Source organism: Gambusia affinis, linkage group LG23 (assembly GCF_019740435.1).
Source record: "Gambusia affinis linkage group LG23, SWU_Gaff_1.0, whole genome shotgun sequence".
Classification (NCBI taxonomy): Eukaryota; Metazoa; Chordata; class Actinopteri; order Cyprinodontiformes; family Poeciliidae; genus Gambusia; species Gambusia affinis.
Genome location: NC_057890.1, coordinates 12268722 through 12291206, shown reverse-complemented (window position 1 = coordinate 12291206; position 22485 = coordinate 12268722). Strand labels below are relative to the sequence as shown.

The window sequence follows — 22485 nt, the reverse complement described above, 5'->3', positions numbered from 1 at the left end:
AAACGATTCCAGATAATTGATCCTGAAGCTGAATCTACAAACTACTGGATTTTGGGAATTGTTGTACTTTCCAGGGACTGTTCTTTCCTTAAAAATAAATAAAATTTATAAAAAAGGAAAAAAAGTTTTCTTTTATTTTATTTTCCAAACATAACCTTAACATATTTTGGTTCATAATGGCTGGACAACAGCAAGTAGTGAAAAAATATTTATAGATATAGATTTATGGATATTTCTAAAGGTTTCATGAATGTCAGTAGCATGGCCCTCTGTACTCTTAGTTTAACCTGTTGAGCAGTAAGTCCAGCTGGCCGCGGGTTATGTTCTCAGAATAAAGAAGCTGCAGCGGAAGTAAAGTCAACATGTGTTTGTGTGTAATGAAATGTGACACTGTTGTCTGCTTTCTTAGAGCATTAGGAACATATGTGAAGTATGGGGTGAGGAGAGGGAAAGATTGTGCCCTTCTGTCCTCAACCACTAATCACATCCACCTGTGAAGGGAATTGTGGCCGTTTAGAAACTCTGTTGTCTCTTCATTAGACTCTTTCCAGGGGCTTATAACAAATTACATGCATGTCATCTTGCTGGTGGAAAAAGGAACATTGGTTGGTGATAAAAATCTTCAAACATTTTGGAATAAGTGATTTCTACTCCACATGTACTTTAATGTACAAATATCAGTAAACTTCTCCATGCAAAGCACAAAGAATCTATTCCGTAACTAGATTAATTGCTGAATATTTTTTAGCAAAAGAAGTCAAGCTAAAATCTACAACATAAGGAATATTTCTTTGCCCATTGGCTTCATTTTTGAACTTTGTGTTTTTATTGCTGTTCTATTCACAACCAGAATACCCTGAAAATGGTTGTTGGCAATACAGAGAGCAGTTCAAGCTGCAAGACGTGATTCAGCATGATTAAGCTGATCTGTCAAGTCTGACCTCCTTCAGGAAACTTGAAATGTTATCATTTCATTCTGTCAAATTCTCTGCAATACCATAAAATTGGCATTTCCATCTTTCTGAGCCTTCTACAAAAACAAATAGGGGGCATTCATACAGAATCTTGAATTCAGTTTTACCGAATACACCACATGTACTAACTGCACTACCAATCTTCTCCACCCTTGGCTTCCCCACAGGCTGTCAAGCTTAATTGATTCATTAAATTCTACTGGGCCACTGTGTTACCATGGCAACAAATGACTTCCATGTTTAAACTTTAATCACCATCACCCCCGCACAGTGACTTCTTGGCAGGATGATTGGACATGTGTTCTATCGCTACGCGAGTTGACATGGATGGATATCTTCCTCAATAGATATTCTAAAAGTGAAGGAGGAAAGTTGGAACCTGAAAGAAGAGCATAACGATTTGTACAGCTATGCTTTAGTTCTTTTTAAACCAAGCCTTCAATAGAAGGCACAATCTGTCAACCTAATGAAGTCATGTCATTAGATAAGGTAAGTTGGAAGGTATCAGGGAGTTGGCTGTACTTCAAAGACTTTTGAACATGAGAAAGATTGACATTATATATATATCTTTAAAGTAAATGGAAGGTTAATTTAAATGAGACAGATAAGTAACAACGGTTTTCTTTTTTTCCAGAATGACTGCAAATATTTGCTTACATTTGTTTCTTCATTAATATTATGTCTGCTTCAAATGACAATCTATGAACGGATCTAAAATGTGTTGCATCTGCTTCACGTTTCTTCTTGGCCATAGATGCAAATGTTACACCTTGTTGCCTCAGAACAAATTGAAATGATGGCGGGCATGTATGATATGATCTCTCACTTGGGACAGGGCAGTCTCTGTACACTCTGTGCACTGACTGATCACATTACTATTAGTGGAAGCCTTTCTGTCAGGGGGATAGGTTAAAGCCCAGAGAAGAAGCAGCACAGGGTGAAACAGGCACCAAGTGATGGGAGCTGCCCTCAGGGGGGGATCTGAAAAGATTTGATGTTATAGGCTCTAGATGTACTGTATCCTTTCAAGCTCTGGTCTGCGAGGTTGAGGGTTCTGTGCATCCTTAGCTGTTCTCTGCAGATTTTAAAATCCCATTACGCTTCCAATTTGGGGGTGACAGCCCTTGAACTAGAAGGAGACTATGAACACTTTGAAGTAGAGAATGTGAGTTCAACTTTCCACAATTAGTGGACTTTTTATTTCTTATGCTACTGATACCATCAGTAGGTATTACAACGTCCAGTAAACTGTTTCAGCTGCTCATTTTGTTTTTCTTGAATTATTTGACATCATCCACACTCATTAAAGAACTGGGAAACATTGGCACATTTAAAACCATACCTCCAGTGCCCCAATATTTGACGCCTCATTACCTGCTCTGGTGTTTCCAGTTGATGGTTTTATAACCCCAGCCAATTGGTGTTAAGTGTGCAGAAAGTAATTCCCTGATTATGGTTCTTCCTCAAGATTCTGCTGCCTGGGATATTCATTGAGGTTAGCACTCAAATTGTCCACTCTTGAACTACAAGAGAACTTGTTCCATTCACAGTAAAAAACTGTATAAGTGACTGTCATGATGCCAACTGATTATCAAAATGTCCATCCAAGACCAGTGGAGACTAGACATTCACTATTGTAAGAATATGACCACTTCGCTTTAATGTGCTATTTATTGTTTATCTCTATAAAGGAATTAAAAAGAAGTACTTTGAAAATATCCAATTTGCTGTGCCTTGGAAAACTATTCATTCTCTGTAAACTTATTAAATGTTTTGGCATGTTTTACTTCAAATATCTCTTTTGTTTTCATACAAAATCAATAAAGGTGAACGGGTCAGTATATTCATAACTCAGACCTAATACTTTGTAGGACAGCGTTTTGAGGAAGTCACAGCTCCAAGTCAGTGACCACCAAAGTTCCCCTTCTGCTGCTGCTATCCCTCAAGCATCCTGTTGCCACCATCAACAAAGGGACAGTGCCAAAACAAGTGGACAACAGTTTAAGGATATGAATCACAAAATGTACAATTTACAGCAAATTCTTTCTTTAATATAGAGTTCTCATAAAAGGATTAGTGCAAACATCTGCGATAGCTTTTAATTTTAAACGGGTAGGATATTCTGATGAAGGAAGTGATATTTTGGTGTTTTTGTCATGTAAATTGTTCCAATGCTATTTTAAGCATAACTTCTAAGCTTCCACTTCAGTCTCGTCACATAAAGAAGTGAGTGATCAGAAATGATAATATTTAACATTAACACAGCCTGCTAGAGTTTTCGGTTTGTAAACATCGCAGTAAAAGTTTTAGACAGGTAGCGCCGACTTAGCTATTTATCGTGCTACGGTAGGAAACGACGAGGCAGCACAGGTGGTCAGAACAACGGCTCATGTTAGATCATTTCACCTGCATACGGTGAGATCCATGATAAATTCTTGTTGAACTTCTGTCTTTTTTTCCCCTCTCAAAATAGCCCAGGATTCTTCAGCAAAGCTGCTGGACAACTTGTTTGGCAACACTGAAGCGATTCCCTGCATTTACTGGCTGCCCCTCACAGAGGAGCAGATGAGAGACGCATCACAGCTTTTATACTGATTTTAAACATTTTTCTTCTTGTTGCCTTATGAACAAAAACTTCAGCGTATTTTGTTTGAATTTTATTGACCATAGTTGTAAAGTTTAAGCAGAAAGATTTTTTTAAACAATTTTTCATTCTAAATGTTTGAATAGCGTGGCATTCTGACCTTCCAGAATAACATTTTGGGTGCTCAGGGCACTGTTCATTGTTAGCTTTTTTAGAAAAAAACTAACAAAAACAAAGCATTCCAAATATTCACAGATCAGCTGGATTGTATTGGACACAAATAAACCATTTACAAATAAATTAATCTCTGAAGTTATTTGTTGTGCTGGATTTTTTTTATTAGTGTACAACATCTTTCTGAAATTGTAAAATGAAAGTTTATTTTGGGGATATATGATGGCAACAATTTGGCCTATCTCAAGAGAGATATCTTATGTTAAGATAAAATTAAGGCAAACTATGTCATCTTCAGATTAGATACTGTTGCAAATAAAAATACAAACTTGAAATTTTGCCCTGGAATTAAGATTTAACTTTAGTTATTCCTATATTTTACAAAAAATTAAAAATAAGGCCAGTGTGTTAGCATCTTTCATTTATCCTGTATATTGTGGAATGTAGGAAATAATTGTCTCACAGTAAGCTCTAAAAAAAAAAAAAAAAAAGAAAAAAAAAAGATAAAACAAACCTCCTCTTTGGCCGCTGCAAAGAGATCTAACCTCTGTTCAACCTGAGATGAGATGATGCAGTCGGCGACATTGTTTGATGTGGCCCCTCCAGATTTCTGTCGTTTTGATCATCCTCTTCTCTCAGTGAGTTGCTGAAGCAGAATGACAGCCAGACATTTTAATGCCTTTGCCTGACACAAACTACATCTTTGAAGGCAGAAGAAGAGGACATATACACATCTTTATAGTTTAAGAATCTAAGAGATCTTTCACAAACAAAAAGGGAGGACACAGATGAGGAATTATGGAAAGCGAGATACTGTGATGATAAATATGAAGGACAACAGACAGGGCAGAGAAAAGGGAATCATTCTGACAGAAAGGGACAGCTGGGCTTTGATAAAGTCGTCACCAGTGACAAAAAGACTCATTCAAGAAGTTAATCCAAAACACATGGAAAGCAGTTACAGATTGGATAATTTGACCCAAAATTTACTTGATATGGTACTCAGATTCTAACAGCTATAAAATCTTGGATTTTAGTTGCTCCTCTTGCTATGAACTGTCACTATAACCAAGTTGATTTTTTTTCATATGATCAAGCTTATTCCATTTTCCCATCTTGTTTCAAATACATTCTTCTTGATCTGTGGTATAAAGACTTATGTACTCTAAGGATCACATAAATGCTTACTTCCATAAAATATATAAAAGCCTTGAAATAAATAAACAGTTTAAATGCATGGTTCTTAATATATGGTGATTGGAGTGCTATTAGTTTGCTCAATGGAAATGGTGATCCTCTTTTTGTCATAGCAACATACAAATAATATATGAAGTTGTGCAAAAAACGAATCTGACAACCAAAATGAGATGCTAGCTTCAAAAAGAAGCTGCACAAATTGTCAGAAATTCTAATATTCTTAAAAGGAAAGGTTAGAGAAATGTCCAACTTTGACATTTGAAATTCTAATCTCACATTTTTAGAATTAAGTTTATGTTCCAGTACCAATGGATATAATAAACTGCATCCAAAGAAAACTGCAGCATACTGATTTTTTTTAAAAAATACATATACAATAATAAAAATAATTTCCACAGTAATGTGTGGAAAGAAATTATATCCCTGTTCCAACACAACTGAATCAAATGAATTGCTTTTTAACAGGCCTCTGCAGAAATACCACAGGTGGAACCTGTCAGTACTACACGTGGTGATTTATATGCACTGCACAAGAGAAAATGAACAGCTTATGCTTTTCAATTGTGCTCAATGAATATATTGGGGCATAAATTATTTTTGCTGTAAAACCTGGCAAACTAAAAACAATAAATGAACTGGGGGAGAAACAACACAAACCACTAAAACAGATGAAAAAAAAATACATTCATACTTCCCAATGACATTCCAATAAGCCCATAACTATACACACACCTGATGCTGAAACAACATCTGAAGCTTGAAGAAGTGATGCTACAGCAGGAGCTGGTAACAAACCCCATCTGTTGACAGAACAACCACGCGTTCCTGAGCAGAAGACTGATCAGCCACAATCAGCCAAACACCTGCGCTTCAGGGCGCCTGGGAGGAACTGCTCAACAATAAAAAAGCAGCACGATGCCACCTTCTGGAAACATGTTGTCACTACATTAAAACTGTAACGTAATGTGAAGATATTTTAAATATACTTGTTATACAACAGTGCACATAAAAGTGAAAAGAATTAGGACACCCTATATGTTTTTGTAACACACTGAGTTCTTGTACATTTAAAAAAAAATACAGAGAAATTCAACTGAAATCAAAGCAGTCTTTTAAAAATCTCCATTATGTAATGAAGAGTGCAATTTCTACTGAGGAATAAATGAGGATACTCTACACTTAATCCCTCTAAGAATGGCTAAAATCACACATATGCACTGAGGTGTACATGATTAGAACATTGCATTTGACAATAGGCATTTTTCAAACCTCAAATATTAATTTTGCTTTTGACTTTTTACTGTTGAAGTAAGAGTGAACATCAGCTGGATCTGTATTCAGAAAAATTATTGCTGCAAGTTATGAGTCTTGTAAGTGACTCCAAGAAGTCCAAACAGAATTTAAGTTCAGCTATGAAAAATATACTAGAAGGAAAAGTAGTCCAAGCAAATTCACACTGAAAGTAGATGAAAATATCCTAGGTGAACAAACTTATCTCAGGTCAAGACTAATAAATGTCAAGAAGAAGCATCTCACTGATGTCATTCCAACAAATAGCATCAGTGCACTGATGACAACTATGAGAAAAAAAACAGACACAAACAAACAAAATAAATCGGGTCATAAGTGAATACACGATAGAAAATAATACGTTTTGTACTGATATTTAATATTTAGACATGAGGCAATAGCCATTTTTACAGCACATTTTGCATAATTTATCAATACCTTCTGTATACAACCACAAAACCATCACAGTAGATTTATTTTTTTTTTTTTCTGTTTACTTACAAGTGAAAAACCAGACAGGTTTTACAAGCAAAATCTTTGTACAGTCAGCATACATAGTCATTAATCTAAGCTTTTCTTCATTACTCTACCCCCTCTCTGTGACATTTTTGCTTAATATCTTTCTATACCTTCTTTCTCATTTAAGTTTTTCTGTAATAATATCTGGACACAAAAATAGTATGAACCACCAACAGAACATGCAACATCCAGTGAGCACATTTAAATTCTCCTGCGGCTAACTCGGGTTGTCACAATAAGACTTCTGTGTTACGACTGTGTTAACCTTGTAGTGTTCTGTGTAAAGGGTTTGGTTAATCTGGGTCCTTATAAGCAGACAAAACATCTTTTTTTTTCTTCTTTTTTTTTTTACAGCCTATCCACTCCACACTGTTTAAGAGAAAATACATTTCCTTTTATTATGTCCACTAAAACATCTCTTACTCCCCAGTCCCCGTCATAGATATATTTATATGTATGTATAAAAAAACTAAACTATATATTTACAATGCTAAAAACAGGGAGATGGCATCTTTGTTTAACTCTGTGTGAACACGTGGAACCAGTTATGACTTACTGCAGGTGTTTGAGTGGAAACACATAAAAGAAGAGACATGGATGAGACCACATGGCTCGCTGCACACAGGCACATAAATATCAACCTAAAAAAAAAAAAAAATACAGAACACAAACAAACAGAAACTTACAGAGACCTTAAAACAACTACCACCTCATGTATAATGTCCATTAGATACAATCTTTTACAGTCTTTTCTTTGGATAATTTTTGATATGCTGACTGTAAATCAAACTAACTAAGAGATAGGTGCAGACAAGAGGCAAGTTTTTTTTTTTTTTTACGTCGATTGTTTCTTTAGCTTCGAGGAATTTCTCGACGTAACATAATATCTCTGAGTTTCAGGTCCTCCTGATGTTGTAAACAAGCTCTACATTGTGTAAAAAAATTGTTTTCTGTACACTTGATATGTACTGTAAGCAAATGCAATTCAACTTAACGTGACACTGTCTCACAGGCAATAAATACGTAAACAGCTGTACAGCATTACAAAAATCACAAGTTCAAAAGAAAACGAAACCAAATTAAAGCAAGTAACCAGTTGTGGAGGATGCAGCAGTGCAAATTAGGAATCGGTGGCTAACTTCTGGCAAGTTAAGATGCAGTTCCTTCCCTCTTTTTACAGTGGATGTTGCATAGAAATTACTCAGGTGTTAGTTTTACTACTTGTTTTAGCTTATGATATTGGATGAATCAGTAGCAGTACCTCTCAACCTCCACAAAGCCTACCTTTCTCAAACATAATGGACATAGAGGACATTGTAGATGATACTTTTCATTTTAACTTAAATAAATGACAAACAGCACAGCATTATAGCAGTTAAGATGGCAGTAGTACATTTACATGTGTTATTGTACCCCACAACTGCTGTTATGTCATTTTACCACTTCTTTTATTTTGTCACAGTAAAGAAAATTTAGCAGGATGCCAACTTTTTACATTCTAAGCAGGACAAAAAGTGCAAAATACCACAATAAGCGTCTGTTGTTAAGAGTGCCGCCCATACAAACTGAAGCAAGACTGATGCAAAAACAGCATTTGCTGCTCTACAGAATTCTCCAGTTTTTGTTTCTTTGTTACTGTTGGATGTTTTGGATAATGAAACATATTTAAATATTGCATAAAGGTAACATGGTTAAATACAAATCGCAATTTTCAAATGTTGATTTCATTTACTGATTACTATCATACTTGTTGATTTAAAAAGTGCCTTAAACTGAACCAACAGCATGAAATAGGTCAAAATATGCTTCCATAATCTAGGGGGACACAAACTTAAATCACAATATAATGAAATTCAGTAAAAAAAAGTCACTTACATTTATTTATTTGGAAAGGGCTGCAAAACCATTTCTAATCCCTTGGGACCCCAGTGAACCACAGTGAGAGCCATTATCCACAACTGGAGGAAACAGGGGGGAACTTTTCTAATGGCCATCCTAAATTTATTCCAATGACTTATCCAAGACAGAACCCAGAACAGCATCTCACAGCACTACAGGCCTCGTGTGTTCATAATCCAACAATAATAAAATGGCAAAAATGGTATTCATGGAATAATTCAGAGGCCAAAACCACTGGTGACCAAAAATAGCATGGAGTCCCTGCTAACATTTTCCAAAACAAAAAAAACATCTTAATGGTCTCTAACTCTATTAGAAAAATATTCTGTAAAGTGACGAGAATAAACTGAAACTGGATGTGTAGATCCCTGCAGTTGAGTGCAAAATGACAGCATTTAAAAGAGAGAACGTCATACTGATTTTCATGTATAATGGTGGCAGACTCAAAGTTTGTGGGTTCTTTGTTTGTGTAGTACTTTAATGACTTGTTTTTGGTTTAACCTAAAATTCTGCTCTGTACTAAAAAACCTTGATGGAACTTATCCGACCAACAGTTTGTTACCTTAGCCTCCAGAACGCAAAGAGCAAAACAATAATCCAAAGTATACAAGCAGGTCCACTTTTAATGGAATGACAAAAAAAAGAAACATGGGGAGGCCTTGATGTGACATAACCTGAAACTTAGCTTATGTTTGCAAACTCTTAACTTTAACACGGTAATTCTGCGAATATGAGTGGCTCAACATTTGTCAACAATGTTGTGACTTGCAATAGGTTTACATTTTCATGCAGCGCCTTGTTGGTTAGGCTAACCATTTTTCCCTTAAAGAAATGAAATCATCATTTGAGATTAGCTCTTTTTTTTATTTCATGACGTTTTATAGGTCTGATTTCAAAATAGCTTGAAGTCTTGAAACATTTAATTCTGACAAAACAGAAGAATTATGTAAACAACAAATCCTTTTTCACAGCACTTGGATCTCACAAAGCAAAACAGGAAATCTATGGTCGACGTCTCACATTCTACGGGGCCGTCGTGGATAAATAAAACCTCTATGTCACAATCGTCAAGACATGATTGTCTGTGATAAAGATATCTATTTATCGAGATATTTTAATCTCCAACTATGACAATTCACTATTTACAGAGTGAGCCTTAAAGGTGTTTTTTAGTGGCAAAACATGTGGTGCTGCATGCCAAATAGACTCATGCGCACAATATACTGTATAGTATCCAATCTGGTATATATTTATAATAATTCTCTACCAAACAAATTAGAGCTATATGATAAGACAAAGGAGGAAAAGTACAGTTGTTCATTAAACTTAAAAAGAAATCTAAAACATGCTTGGTTTTCTTCTTCCTTGATCTGGAATGCTAAGTAGGAAGAGTGTTTTGGAAAATATGCTTCCATCCAAACATGGATTTTTAAAACATCTGATAAATAACTGAGACAAACAATAGAATTTTACACCAATATAATAAAAAAATAAATAGCACTTTTCTGTGGCAGAACCTTCTTTGTCTCATTTCTAAAAGGCTTTGAAATTCAATAAAATTCTGAAAAAAAGAAAAGGTGTCGATGCAAAGACTCATTACTGGATAAAGCATCTGAATAAATTAAAATCTACAAGTGTGTCAATTCCCTGTTTTCCCCTGTATCTTTAGAGCCAAGGGTCTTCCTGGGTGGAAATGATTTTGTGCAAAGTAATTGTGTGCATGTGTGTGTTGGTGGATTAGTATGTGTAATACCTGGTTGATCTTGACCTCTGCTGAGCCACATCACCTGCTGTTTGTTGTCTCCTCCCTTGGAAAACCTATGGTGTATCCTGCGCCCTGTAAACGTGTTCAATTTCATGTAAACGTGAATCCAAGGTCCCTATGCTGAGAGCGTCATCCGAAACAAGTCCCACACAAAGGCTGGAGATGGAGTGATTTAGTCTCCTTTTGTTCCAGAGCTCCCATTCATCCAAACAGCCAAACGGGATCGGTCTTGTAGATGCTCAGCTAAGTTCCCTCTGATTTCACAAACCCATCATCTTTTCAGTTTTTTTGCTTTAAAGTCCTCAGTGTCTCCCTATGAGTGGATCTGGGCCGTGCTAGCGAGAAGCTTGTGCCAGCCCACCACTCGTTTGCGTAAGTCCATTTTGTCCAGCCACACGTAAGCCTCTCCGATGAGCGTCTTCTTTATGAACTTGCCTCCATTTGACACAAGAAAGAGCTTGTAAAAGAAGGAGGAAATTAATACATCTCACTTTTTGAAGAAAAACCTGTACTTCAGTAGCTCTGCAAGAGTTTATTTTTAGACTCTTGCAATGTCCTTTCTCCATTTTTACACATAGAAACCTGGAACTTCAGTGTTTTTTCTGTGACAGACCAGCAAAGAAGTAGCAAATTTCTGTGAATTGGAGGAGAAAGGACAAGAAGTCCAGTTCGTGCTTGTAAAAAGCTGCGAAACAAACAAAACTAACATGCAGTTTGCTTTCACATTTATTAACTATTCAGCATTCAGAAAAAAAACAACAATGTCCTGAATAATCTTGCAAGGCATATTGCTATCAAACATCTGAACATTTATCATCAGATTGTCAATATTCTTAAATCAGGTACTCAAGTTTTGGTTATGTAAGCATCCAATTGAGTTACCTGTAGTGAGTGTCCTGTTGGGTTCATGCAGAAGCGGAAAGTTTCATTGAAGGACGGCTCGCGGTCATGACGACACACTCTGGTCTTCTTCTTGATGATCCTTTTCTGGGTGGCAATGTTCACCACATAGAGCTTCACATAAAGGTCTGTAAAGACCAACAGACATTGTCGTAAAAACCACAATTCCATGGTCTCGCTCTTCTCAAAAGAAGTGAACAGAACAGAACTGAACATAAACAAGTCCAGTGCACAAGATTCAGAGACTGTCAGATACAGAAGACATAAAGGTTTGAGTATGTACAACTTCTGATAAAGCAAAGGTTTAAATTACTTCAAATAAGTTGTAAGTCAGGATGAAATCCTTTACATAAACTTGTAAAATAACCTCAAGCAAATTTACTGCAAAGACTCAAAGGACTAACTTAATTGGCAACAGATATCTCTACACTTAGCTGTCGCCACAATAAGGAGGTAATGGTAGGAGTCACTGAGCCACTACTTGCACCAGTTCACCTATACTCTCAAAGAAAAGAGAGCTGCCAATCTGCAGATCCCATCTGGAAGCAAATGCAAATCAAAGAAATGACAACCAGCTGGAGCATCAGAACCCACAGCCAATATGGCAAAATAAGCCACTGTGAGTGACAATCTGTGCAAAGAAACCGAGAAAAATCAAAATCCTCTGTTTATAGTAGTCAGACTGTCACTATGACATTGCATGTAACATGTTCTATGCGTAATAACAAAAATAAACTGTATTGTGTTTTAAACATATAAAACATCTTTTTAAAATGTGTTACTGTATCACTTTTAGTGTGTTCTAAGTCTCTTTAATATTTTTGAATGTATTTAGACCAATTTTGTGTGATGTCAGAGCTGATAATGAGGCAGAAATACACATTCCATATGTAATATGTGCTGCTCTTATAAGAGGACGATGTATAACCCTCTAGGGGAGCTAATTTGATTTGTGGTTGGTTTTATGTAAGCAATTATCTAAAGTAAAGGTACACTAAACATGAGGGTAGGCTAATAAGAATATTGTAACAACAGCTGCTGTGCCTCAGTAAAATAGGAAAGGATTTAAGAGGCCAAGCAAATGTTTACGTGGGTTTTTCTGACTTTCATGTATGTTTGAAAACCTACATGACCAGGTGACGCTGCTTAGACTGTTTTCATTACCAGGCAAATGGTCTGGAGTCTTAAACTTGTAGGTGATGTTGCGACACTGAAGAATCTCCAGGACCAGATGCTCCCCCTCTGTCCTCATCTCTCTCTTCAGAGCAATCTTGATCTCCCCCATCACCTGAGTCTTTACTAAAAACAAACAAATAAAGTGATCATGCATAAAATGAGGGTTCTTGGCTGATACACTGCACAGTCTGAGCTTTTCTCTGCGTTCCTCTGCCGCCCTCTTGTGGAATAAAATATTAATAGCGGGAAGCGTGTACAAAAAAACTATGGTACATCGTTGTTTATACATTTAAAGTGACATAAAAGTTGATGTCACACAGGCGAATAACAAATTTTTGCCCACTTTGTCTCCTTAATTACTGAACTAATTTACAATGAATATGATTAAAAAATAGAAACACTTTTTTTTACTTTAATGAATGAAATCATCATTTGAAAACTCCGTTTTGTATTTTCTCAGGTTATCTTTATTCAGTACAAACATTTCTTATCTGAAACATTTATGTGCGCCAAAAAGCAAAAATAAAAATAAATGTATAAGGGGGCAAACGCTTTTTAACAGCAATGTAGGTTTTAGTGTGATAAACTAGATTAGCCTCTAAACAACAAGTAAGTGTGACAAAAGAGCCCATATTTGTCAATGAGATGTTATGTAAATGAGCGTGTTTTCTCAGTGAAAAACAAAATGTAGATGGTTAAGAAGGATCACAAAATGTGTGGTCGCTTTCTTTAAAACGGTTGACGAAAAGAAAATTTTAATTATCTGATATTGTAGAAACTGTGATATGCAGTACATTGTATTTCGTACATTTATTGCTAACAAAGCAACACGTAGCCTTATACAACCTTCACCATCACTGTGTCCCGTTGAAGATTTCGTCATATCTGTGCCATTTGGAATCTTCCCACTAAAAACAAGAAAAGAAGAAAAGAAAAACAAATGACTTATTTGTGCATTTATGTTTATTAATGATTTGAAAACCAGTCTATGATAACCAAAACCTTAAACAAGACAGATACACATTTCAATCAAACAAAGGTCAAACAAAGGTTTTGACTTGGCATTTTCTCAAGAGTCGACTTCTTTCCACTGTAGGCATTTTTTTTTTTTAGCTGAAGTCTTTTCTGACGTATAAAGAGACTGAGCCTACTTACAATCGAGGGACCTGGAAGATTGCGCTGTCCACTTCATTTGTCTCTCCTTCTTCATCCAAAAGGCTGTAAGCACTACCGCTCAGGCCACTGTCCAACGAGGCCGCAGTAACTGGAGCATCGCTTGATCTGTAGCTCGACCGAGCTGTGCGTATACACAAGCACACCCATCACCACAGAAAGAAAGGCAAAAACCGGATCTTAGCTCTGTCCAAAATAAACGTTAGAGCTAAGAAGCATCGATTGACATCCGCAGCAGTGCAAATCTGTCAAAATGAGTAACAATCTGTTATGCTGTGGACAAAAAGGACCAGAGAGTAGACCAGACAGTAGTGAACTCCACGCAAACATTAAGGAGAAGCAAGAAGCATGTGGACACACATTTATTTAAAGTCTCTCTCAGCAAAAAGACAAAACAATGATAGCTTAAAAAAATACCACATATAGGATGATGCAGACCACACAAGAGGCACAAAGGTACTACGTTCTTTGTTAATCGTCTGTATGAAATTCTGAATGTGTCCACAACCTAACCATGGGAGGTATTACTGGCGTACAGCGCAGTGGAAAATAATTTGCCCCCTTACAGATTTTTCTGTTCTGGCTTTTCCGTAACAAAATTAATCCAGATTACCATACAAACTCTAATATCAAACAAAGATATCCAGAGTAAATACAAGAAGCAATTATGATTGAATTTATTAAAACGCTATCTAATCCAACCTAGCTGCATGTATAAAAGTAATACCTTGCTTGTTACAGCATAAGTTTACTGTTTTTTTGGTTTGATTTAATTAGACACAACCAGATCTGACTACTACCAGACCCAGAGGTGGTGGGAGTTTTGTGGCCTGGGGCTGCTTTGCTGTTCTCGGAACTGCACATCTTGCTGTAAATGACTGAACCATGAATACTATACTCTGTCAAAAAAAATATAAATAAATCCTGACGGAGAATATCCAGTCATCAGTTTGTACTTAGCACAACCAGTTATTAGATTAAGGTGCATATAATTTTTACATACGGTCAGCTTACATCAGATGTTTTTCTTTCCTTCTTAGGAAGTGACATTATCATTTGAAAACATATATTTTGTCTTTCAGTTTACTTAAAATGTCTTTGTGTGAAAAACCAAAACTGAAAAACATCTATGAGGGGGAAAATACTTCTATTCGGGAATGCAAATTTGACTTTTGACATGGTTTACAGTACTTTTAAATGTACCCGTCTGATTAATAACGATTTACTTACTTACTATTTTATTGTTCTATGTCTTAGACCTTTGTTCTCAAACAGGCGGCATCAGTAATGATGTGGAAGTGGTGCAGAAAAGGATCCATGTCAGCACTGCTTTCTTTCAGGCCACTTGATGCATTATCACCGACTGATTGCAGACTTCAATAACACCATGTTGTTTCATTTAAGAATATCAAAATTTGAGACCTTTTTTTTTTTTTTTTCTTAAGTGAGTGAAAATTGTGGGTGACCAAGATGGAAGCATGTCTTGATGCATGAATCTGGTGATGTGGCTGAGTGCAACTCTCTTTCTGCCTTCCTGTCTCACTCTACCTTGTAAGACTCCCCCTGTTTCTTTCTGCAGGTGTGCGTTAGTAGTACTGCATCCTCTCGTTCTTTCACTCTCTCTTTCTCTCCTTGTTCCCTCATTGCTTCAGTCACACGACAGAGGAGGGGAGACTCTTGGGGCAAACTCTCACCTCCGATGCTCTGCGGCCTCTCCTCTGACACGGCTTTCCTGAGGCTCAGGAGTCTGCCGTCTGCTCTGCTCCCTTTGGCCGACAGGGTCGATGGCAGGGCAGGCAGCCAGTCAGACTGCGGTCTCTGAATGGTGAGCACACCAACTACGCTGTGTCTCTGGTGCCTTAGCGAGAGCTGGCTCCTTTGGCCTGGACGTGTTTGCGTTTTGCAGGGTCAACAGCAGGAAACAAAAGGTCACGGCATCGCAGTTCAAGATGTGAGAAGGGAGGAGCAAGATGGAGATTCAGAGCGCAGTTCATCTTCGCCATGGTAATTAGCTTGACTGAGAATCACATGCAGCCACAGTGCGAAGTGAACATTCACCCTTCCCCACGTGTCTCGAACGAGAGGGGTGCGCAGCGTCAGCCCGGAGTGCATTGTGGGTCCAGAAAGGGGGTGGCGTACAAGCATGCACAACCAACTCAGTGAAGGAACTTTAAAAAAGCTGGTTGTTGTTAGATTTTAAAGAAAGTAATTTAAAAAAAAGAGAGAGAAAAAAAAAATCAAAAGGCCAAAATATATTATCTGGGATTTTTTTTGTAATAAAAGTTGGATAAATATTAAATAGTCAAATTTTATCTTTTATGGGGAAATTTGCGGGGGAATTTATTGGTTTTGAGAAATTTGAGAGTGGAATTGAGTAAAGGTTATGCACCTTTATCACAGTTTAACTTTTATTAATTCTACATCAATTTATGTTGAATGAAGAAAAACTTATTTTAGTTTTTATATTCATGGCCTAATCTTGCGTCTTTTTTGGGGGATTTACTGAAAGGTGGTTAGAGAAAATGTTCCAGTGTAAACGTGGGGTGTTCATTCTAAACATACGTAAATACATACAGGAGTAGGATGGCGCACAGGAAACAACACAAGAGGACCAGACGGCCTAAAATCTCAGGAGGACTAAGAGTAAGATAAAAAAGGAAAGGAAAGGAACGAAAAAGAAAGGCCAAATAAAAAGGAGGAAGAGATGAGTGTGAGGAGGCCATGCTGCGTGGGCTCTATTTGCGTCTTGGTTTACTTGGTGGAAGGCGTTGTGGCGGCGGCTGCTGCTGTAACTGCTGTTGGGCTTCGCCCCGTGCTATCACAGCAGATCCGCTGCCTCCAGTGCTGCTGTCCTGATGGTGCTGCCTCGCAGCGCTTTTGCTGGAGCGTGAAGCGCCATGTGAGCGAGAGTGCTGGCTGTGTCCGTGGCTGGGGCTTTGGCTCTGGCCCTCGGACGAGGAAGGCTTCGATGTGCCAGGATTACTGTTGGATTTCTCGATAGTGGTCACCTGTGTGTCTAAAACAACCAGATTCACCAAATTACTTAAAAGCTAGTCTTTGTTTGACAGAACTGAAGAGGCTGTGGCCTGCTCAATAGCACTTGCGCTGAGCCTAGGACCCTCTGGAGCATTCTTAGTAAATTTAATGCTAATTTGTCGTTATTTTTTTTGCAAAAGTAGGGAGGCATTCAAAGCCTTCCACAGCCATGTTGCTATCTGTGGCAGAGGAAAGATAGCGGGAAGCTAAGGCTAGGCCTCTGAGCTGGGTGACATTATGGCAACCAAGAAAACAGACCATGGCAAAGTAAAAAAGCATGAAGCTGAAGCTACAAGTGAGCGCATAATGAGCAGCAAAGAATACAGGTAGTGAAAACAGATAAACAAGGACAAAGGTTGACACCGAAGGAGAGAAACATGGCAAAAAGAGAGAGGAGACAGGAAAAGGAATCACAGGGAAACGCAATACCCAGTACAGGGAGGAGGGGAGCAGGAGTAGCAGGGTACCAGCAGGGTACTGACAGTTGTTTGGGACTGACAGGTTAGGCAGGTGAGGAAATTCATCGTGTCCTACCCTTGGCTGGATCTGGAAAGATCCCATGGCTTCGACTCTTGGTGACAGATGATTTGGGGGAATCCTGACTATCATGAGTGGGGCCGGAGACTTTAGGGGACGAGTGCTGTGAGGAAGGTTTGGAGGAACCATGGCGACCCTGGCCTGAGTGGGAACGTCTATGGGGGTCGCCTTCGCTTTGCTCCTTAAGGGGGAGCCATCGAGGAATGTTGTCCAGCTGGGCTGTGTTGGACAGGTCAATAAGAACCTGGGGACAACCGATCCATGTTAGTAAATGCTCACAGATTGGGTAAGTCATTTGTAAATTCATTGAAAAAAATAATTATATATATATATTGAAGGCAACATTTACCTCTCCTAAGAAATCATTAGAGGAACCTTTGTCATAGTCCCAAACACTCACTTCCAGAGTCTTCTTCCTCAGCTGAAACACAAACAGTTCAAATTATGTCAAGCACTGTTGTTCTACAGTCAGTGATCCTGGCAGAGGAAATCAGAAGTGAAAACTGTTGCAGATCTAGAGTCAGAAAAAAAGCAGTTAACACCTCTGCAGACCTCACACGCCCTGATCCAAACTGTTGAAACTTTTACGCTCAGCTTGGTGTTAAAGAGTGCTATTTTAGTTGACGGAAACATGCATTGGGCTAATACTTTGCCAAACAATTGCAGATGTAATTTGACGCAGAAGCTTGTGATAGCACTGGTGTAGGGCATGTGAGGTTAAATCTGAATTAATCAAAAGATTATTTTGATAATCTTTTGATTATCCAAATTTTGATAATCTTTCAAAGTTTTGATTATCAAAACTCACCGTTGATACGGTAGTATAAAATGAGTATGTGGGTCAAAGAAAGAGCTACCAGTGGTGAACACATTGCTGTGTCCTGACCCAAGTCCACAGTAAAATGCAAAAGATCAGAAGGATTTCATGCATTCCAAAAATACTTCAGTACCTGCTCCAGGTGGATGTTTTTATAGATGACAGTCTGGTTCCACTCAGGATTGAGGCTTTTGCCTGCATGTTTGGATTTTCTCTTGTTTTCAGCACTGTGGGAAAACATCAGAAAATGTGCACTTTGTTATCACTTAGGCAAACAAATAAATACATGAACCACCACACTGTGACAAGGGCAAGTAGCTGGGTTAAAAGAGGGCACAATGTGAAACTATAGAAGGAAGGCAATGAAAGTGATGGACACTGTTTTTGGATGGTTAATAATGCAAAGACCTACGTGCATGGAAAGAAAGGACTGATGTCAGGGTGTGCTGCAAAAAAGTCCATTTTGTGGTCCATTAAGTCATTTAGTCTCACAGAATTTCAACATCCTACCGTATGCTTAGGTGGGCCATTTGGAAAATATCTTCAAAGACGTCGATTTAGTATTTGCAGAAAACCCGAAAGTCATGAAGTAGGTCAAAACCATGACTCTGAGAGGGATTACATATTTAACCTCTTATGGAAGAGAACACAAACTGAATAAATGACTTTTTCACATGGATGTTTTTTGCAGAGATTTAGGATTGTTGGGTATGAGATTTTAGTAGGTTTGGAAAAGACAAGAACAATTCACTCTATGCAAAGTCACAGGTGTGTAGCTAATGTGACAGGGTGTTAAGGGTGCAGTATGGGACTAAAGATTAATGTGGGGAGCTGTAAGCAGATTTTTAAAGCCCTACATGGATAAACTAAAATGGTTAGACCTAAAACCTTGAGCTTCAAATTTTAATGGTCAAATACAACAAGCAATCTATCAGGAGTAGACAAAGGCACTGGGAACTATTTGGTAAGTTGGGCTAGGTTAAGGATGGTAATTTTATTGCCAAGATTTCAAGGTATTAGTAAAGTTAACAATACCAAAACATAAAATGAAGGAAAGAATGAAAGGAGTTACTAGACACTGAACCGATCAACCATGATCCTACTAAGTTAGCTGCCAAACTGACAACCAGTTTGGTTTTATTTTTTCTTTACTAAAACACATCTAGAGTGGGCAAGTCACATACCTGGCATTCTGGACAACCATGACCTGACTGAGGGGTCCAGCATGCATTAAATGTAGAAAACAACATACAGAAACAATAGTCAGAGGGAAGGTGGAGGTTCAGAGCGTCTCTGAGGACTGTGAGGGCTTCAGGGAAGTGGAGCTTTGAATAGATTTGGGCTTACTTTGTGGTTTCTTTGTGTTTTAAAAGTAAAAAAAAAAAAAAAAAGACAGAAAATGTGCGAAAAAGATTTTTAAGTTGTTGTTATAATGTTTCACTGATAGTGTGTTTAGTGCACCAGTATTGAGCAGCAGACTCAATTTTCTAATTTGAAAATTGTGTAGTGACTTATCAAACTCCAACTTCTTATACAACTTCACTGTGTTGACATGACAGACAAATAGTTGAAAAGTGATTTTGTTACGTTTAGAACTACTTTCTCATCTTTGTTATTACACAAAGCTATGGTGGATGAGGCTACCTGCTGTATCACTCCACCTTGTCCCGGTGATAATTTCCAAAGAACTATCAAACCTCAAAAACCACCAGAATGTATCATCTTTAAATGTCGCTGGAAAAAAACCAACTACTAATAATTACTAATTACTAATAATTACAACTACTAAACTAATAATTTACTAAACATTTAGCGGACTGATGCACTACAGCTGGACAGGTGAATTGATACAGCCAGCCACTTCACAGATATCAAAATCTTCTCTTCAGTTGTTTAAATTACTAAAATTGGCTAAAATTGAGTGTAGAAACTCACTGCACCATGAAATCCCTGTAGCACAGCTAAGAGATACAGATAATTACAGATGAGATTACAGATAATAACAACATAGATATATATATATATATATATATATATACATAAATATATATATATATTTTAATATATATATATATATATATATATATATATATATATATATATATATATATATATATATATATATATATATATATATAAAAATCAAAACTGTCAATTTTACACCTTTTAACTTCTGTTACGAAATCGCTTAAAACTGCTTTTGGTCTTTATGTAGCCAAGATGCTTGTTGATGCATATTTTACACATACCTAGGACTGTATTGATACTCTGCAGCCATTTAGTGCTCAGAGTGTAAAGGGCATTTAGTAGGATTAGCTATTTTGGGAAGGGCATAGTTTTACTTTATAACAACTCAATGGTCATGACCTTATGGCAGATGGGTTTTCACATAAAATACTTTTTTGAAGGGGCCCCCCACATATTTTGAGCCCCCTCAAACAGCTGCAGGTCGGCAACCTAAAGGAAAGAAATTTAGTACCAACTTTCACCAAATCAAACAACATGTTTTTCCTCTTTTTCTGGTTGCTGTGCCTTAAGCGATTGTTCTCAACAACCTCAAGTTGGTTGTCAGGAGATCTGTGATGGAACTAGAGAGTCTGTGTGGGGATTACAGTTTGTGCCAATAGCTGTGGAAAGTCATGTATAGCTCAAAAGCATATACATGAGAATGTGCACAAGGGTTTATGTCTCGGTCTAACAGTTTGCCTCAGTACTACCAACTTCAACATCCTTACCTGCATCTGGACATATATGAAGCTGAAGATCTTAGAGAGTGTTGGCCAAATGCATAGAGCCGCACATTATTATATTTATCATAAATGATCAGTGAAAAAAAAAAAAGCAACCCACAGAATTCGACAGAAGGTCTCATCTCAGGCAGAAGAGAAGGTGAAAGAGTAAATTGCATTATAATGCTATCAAACTGAGAGGGGAGCCCTGGACTTATTGAGGGAGTGTGGATCAGATTGCAGGCAAATATGAGCACTATTGATTTTGTCTGCATTTATACCTGCAGTATCACATCCATCAACAGCTTGAACACATGTCTCCATTAAGCCTCACGTTATTCACGTAATACTTGTTAAGCAGTGATTAGAAGCTAGTAATCTTCGTTAAAAAAAGAGGAGATGACGTGAAGCCTAGCTTACCTAAAAGCTAGTTGGCTCAAAGTGTCATAGTGATGTGAAGTTGATATCAAATAAAGACCATGTGCTGCACATCGAAAGATGCAATGGTAAGACAAAAAAAAAAAAAAAAATCAATCTTAAATCGATTTTAAATGAATGAAAATCCAGTTTTGTTTTCAGCAAAGTGGCTGTGTGTGCAGCACGGATGGGAAAATATCAGATGGAACAAAACATCATTTCAGTCTGGCTCTAATTCTGAATAAAACATGCGATGGATTTTTTTCCCTAAAATTTTTACACCAGCAATGTTCTTAGATGATAACTTGCAATCATAACCAACTTTGCTCCATTTCAGAACCAGTTACGGTGTGCCTCAAAATTTGCACTCCCCTGACTCACCCTCTCCCTGGTAGGAGATACACTTTTACAAATGGATCCGAGTAGCCGTTGTTGTCACGGGGTGCGAGGTTTCTGGCCTGCAGGACATGAACTATCAAGTTGCCAAGCTGCTTGTCGTAGTGGATTTGAAGCTGTAAAAGGAAAAGGCAGTTGAAAAAAAAAGGAAATATCCCACGAATGGCATGAATTACCTTTATGTCGTCTTGGATTCAGAATATTTCAGAGACACTAAAAGTCAGAAACACATTTTGCAAATAGCAGCGATTTGTTTTACAGACCTGTATCTCTCCAGAGATGGGGTGGGAGTGGGTCTTGGATCCTTCTGTGGTCTATAAAGGAAGAGAATAAGATGCTAAGACTGTGATAGATAAAAGTGTGTAGGTGGGGAGTTTACTGGTGGGTGGTCCTGAGGTACATAAAGTGCAGAACTCTGCTGTATTTGTTGCAGTGCTTGGAGGCACAACTGGGAGATTATTTGCTACAAGGGCCTTAAGTTTATGTCTGTTCATTTTTCTGTCTTTTATGCAATCTGCACAACAATACGTTTTTTCAGCTTATGTGTGAAATGGATTGTAAATAAATGATTTATGATTCCTTTATCCGTTTTATATCCTTTAAAGTTTATTTGTGCACACTTTATGTCTTTACAGTGTGAGCATTTAAAAATCAAAGTCAAATTTCTTGTTTCAGATTACAATTTTGATAGACTAGAGTGTTACTTTCTTTTGAACCTTTTTCTCGTTTTCTCACATTACAGCCACAAATGTAACATTTTTTAAGAAGATTTTGTGACAGAACAAGACAAGGTTGTGCAGCAATTTCCTTCTTTAGATGTACATTTGTAGTTTTGGGGAAAAAAATAAAATAAGAAAATAAAAATGGTTAAACCACTTTGAAAGCCCAATTATGTTGGTCTA

At 37.5% G+C, this 22485-nt stretch overlaps 2 protein-coding genes across 7 annotated transcripts in view; both read right to left on the bottom strand.

Annotated features, from left to right (window-relative positions):
* cacna2d1a (calcium channel, voltage-dependent, alpha 2/delta subunit 1a) overlaps positions 1–5796 on the bottom strand; it is an 84572-nt gene extending 78776 nt beyond the window's left edge. Inside the window, exons 1-2 of the mRNA XM_044108186.1 lie at positions 5662–5796; positions 4247–4378 (exon numbers count right to left, since the gene is read on the bottom strand). The gene's annotated coding sequence lies outside the window, so the exon portion shown is untranslated. The remainder of the gene's footprint in view (positions 1–4246; positions 4379–5661) is intronic.
* A 781-nt stretch (positions 5797–6577) lies between these two features.
* Positions 6578–22485, bottom strand: part of pcloa (piccolo presynaptic cytomatrix protein a) — a 52423-nt gene continuing 36515 nt past the window's right edge. For 3 of the 6 annotated variants that reach the window (XM_044108027.1, XM_044108028.1, XM_044108030.1), the window contains 12 exons: positions 21847–21897; positions 21569–21699; positions 19226–19252; positions 18175–18268; positions 17574–17645; positions 17222–17468; positions 15346–15534; positions 13634–13775; positions 13325–13386; positions 12467–12601; positions 11285–11430; positions 6578–10859 (listed from right to left, as the gene is read on the bottom strand). In XM_044108027.1, coding sequence (XP_043963962.1) covers positions 10716–10859; positions 11285–11430; positions 12467–12601; positions 13325–13386; positions 13634–13775; positions 15346–15534; positions 17222–17468; positions 17574–17645; positions 18175–18268; positions 19226–19252; positions 21569–21699; positions 21847–21897 — 1440 coding nt within the window. In that variant the 3' untranslated portion in view covers positions 6578–10715. Of the gene's footprint in view, positions 10860–11284; positions 11431–12466; positions 12602–13324; positions 13387–13633; positions 13776–15345; positions 16668–17221; positions 17469–17573; positions 17646–18174; positions 18269–19225; positions 19253–21568; positions 21700–21846; positions 21898–22485 lie in introns of those variants that run through there. The other 3 variants (XM_044108031.1, XM_044108029.1, XM_044108032.1) reach the window with 3 other exon arrangements.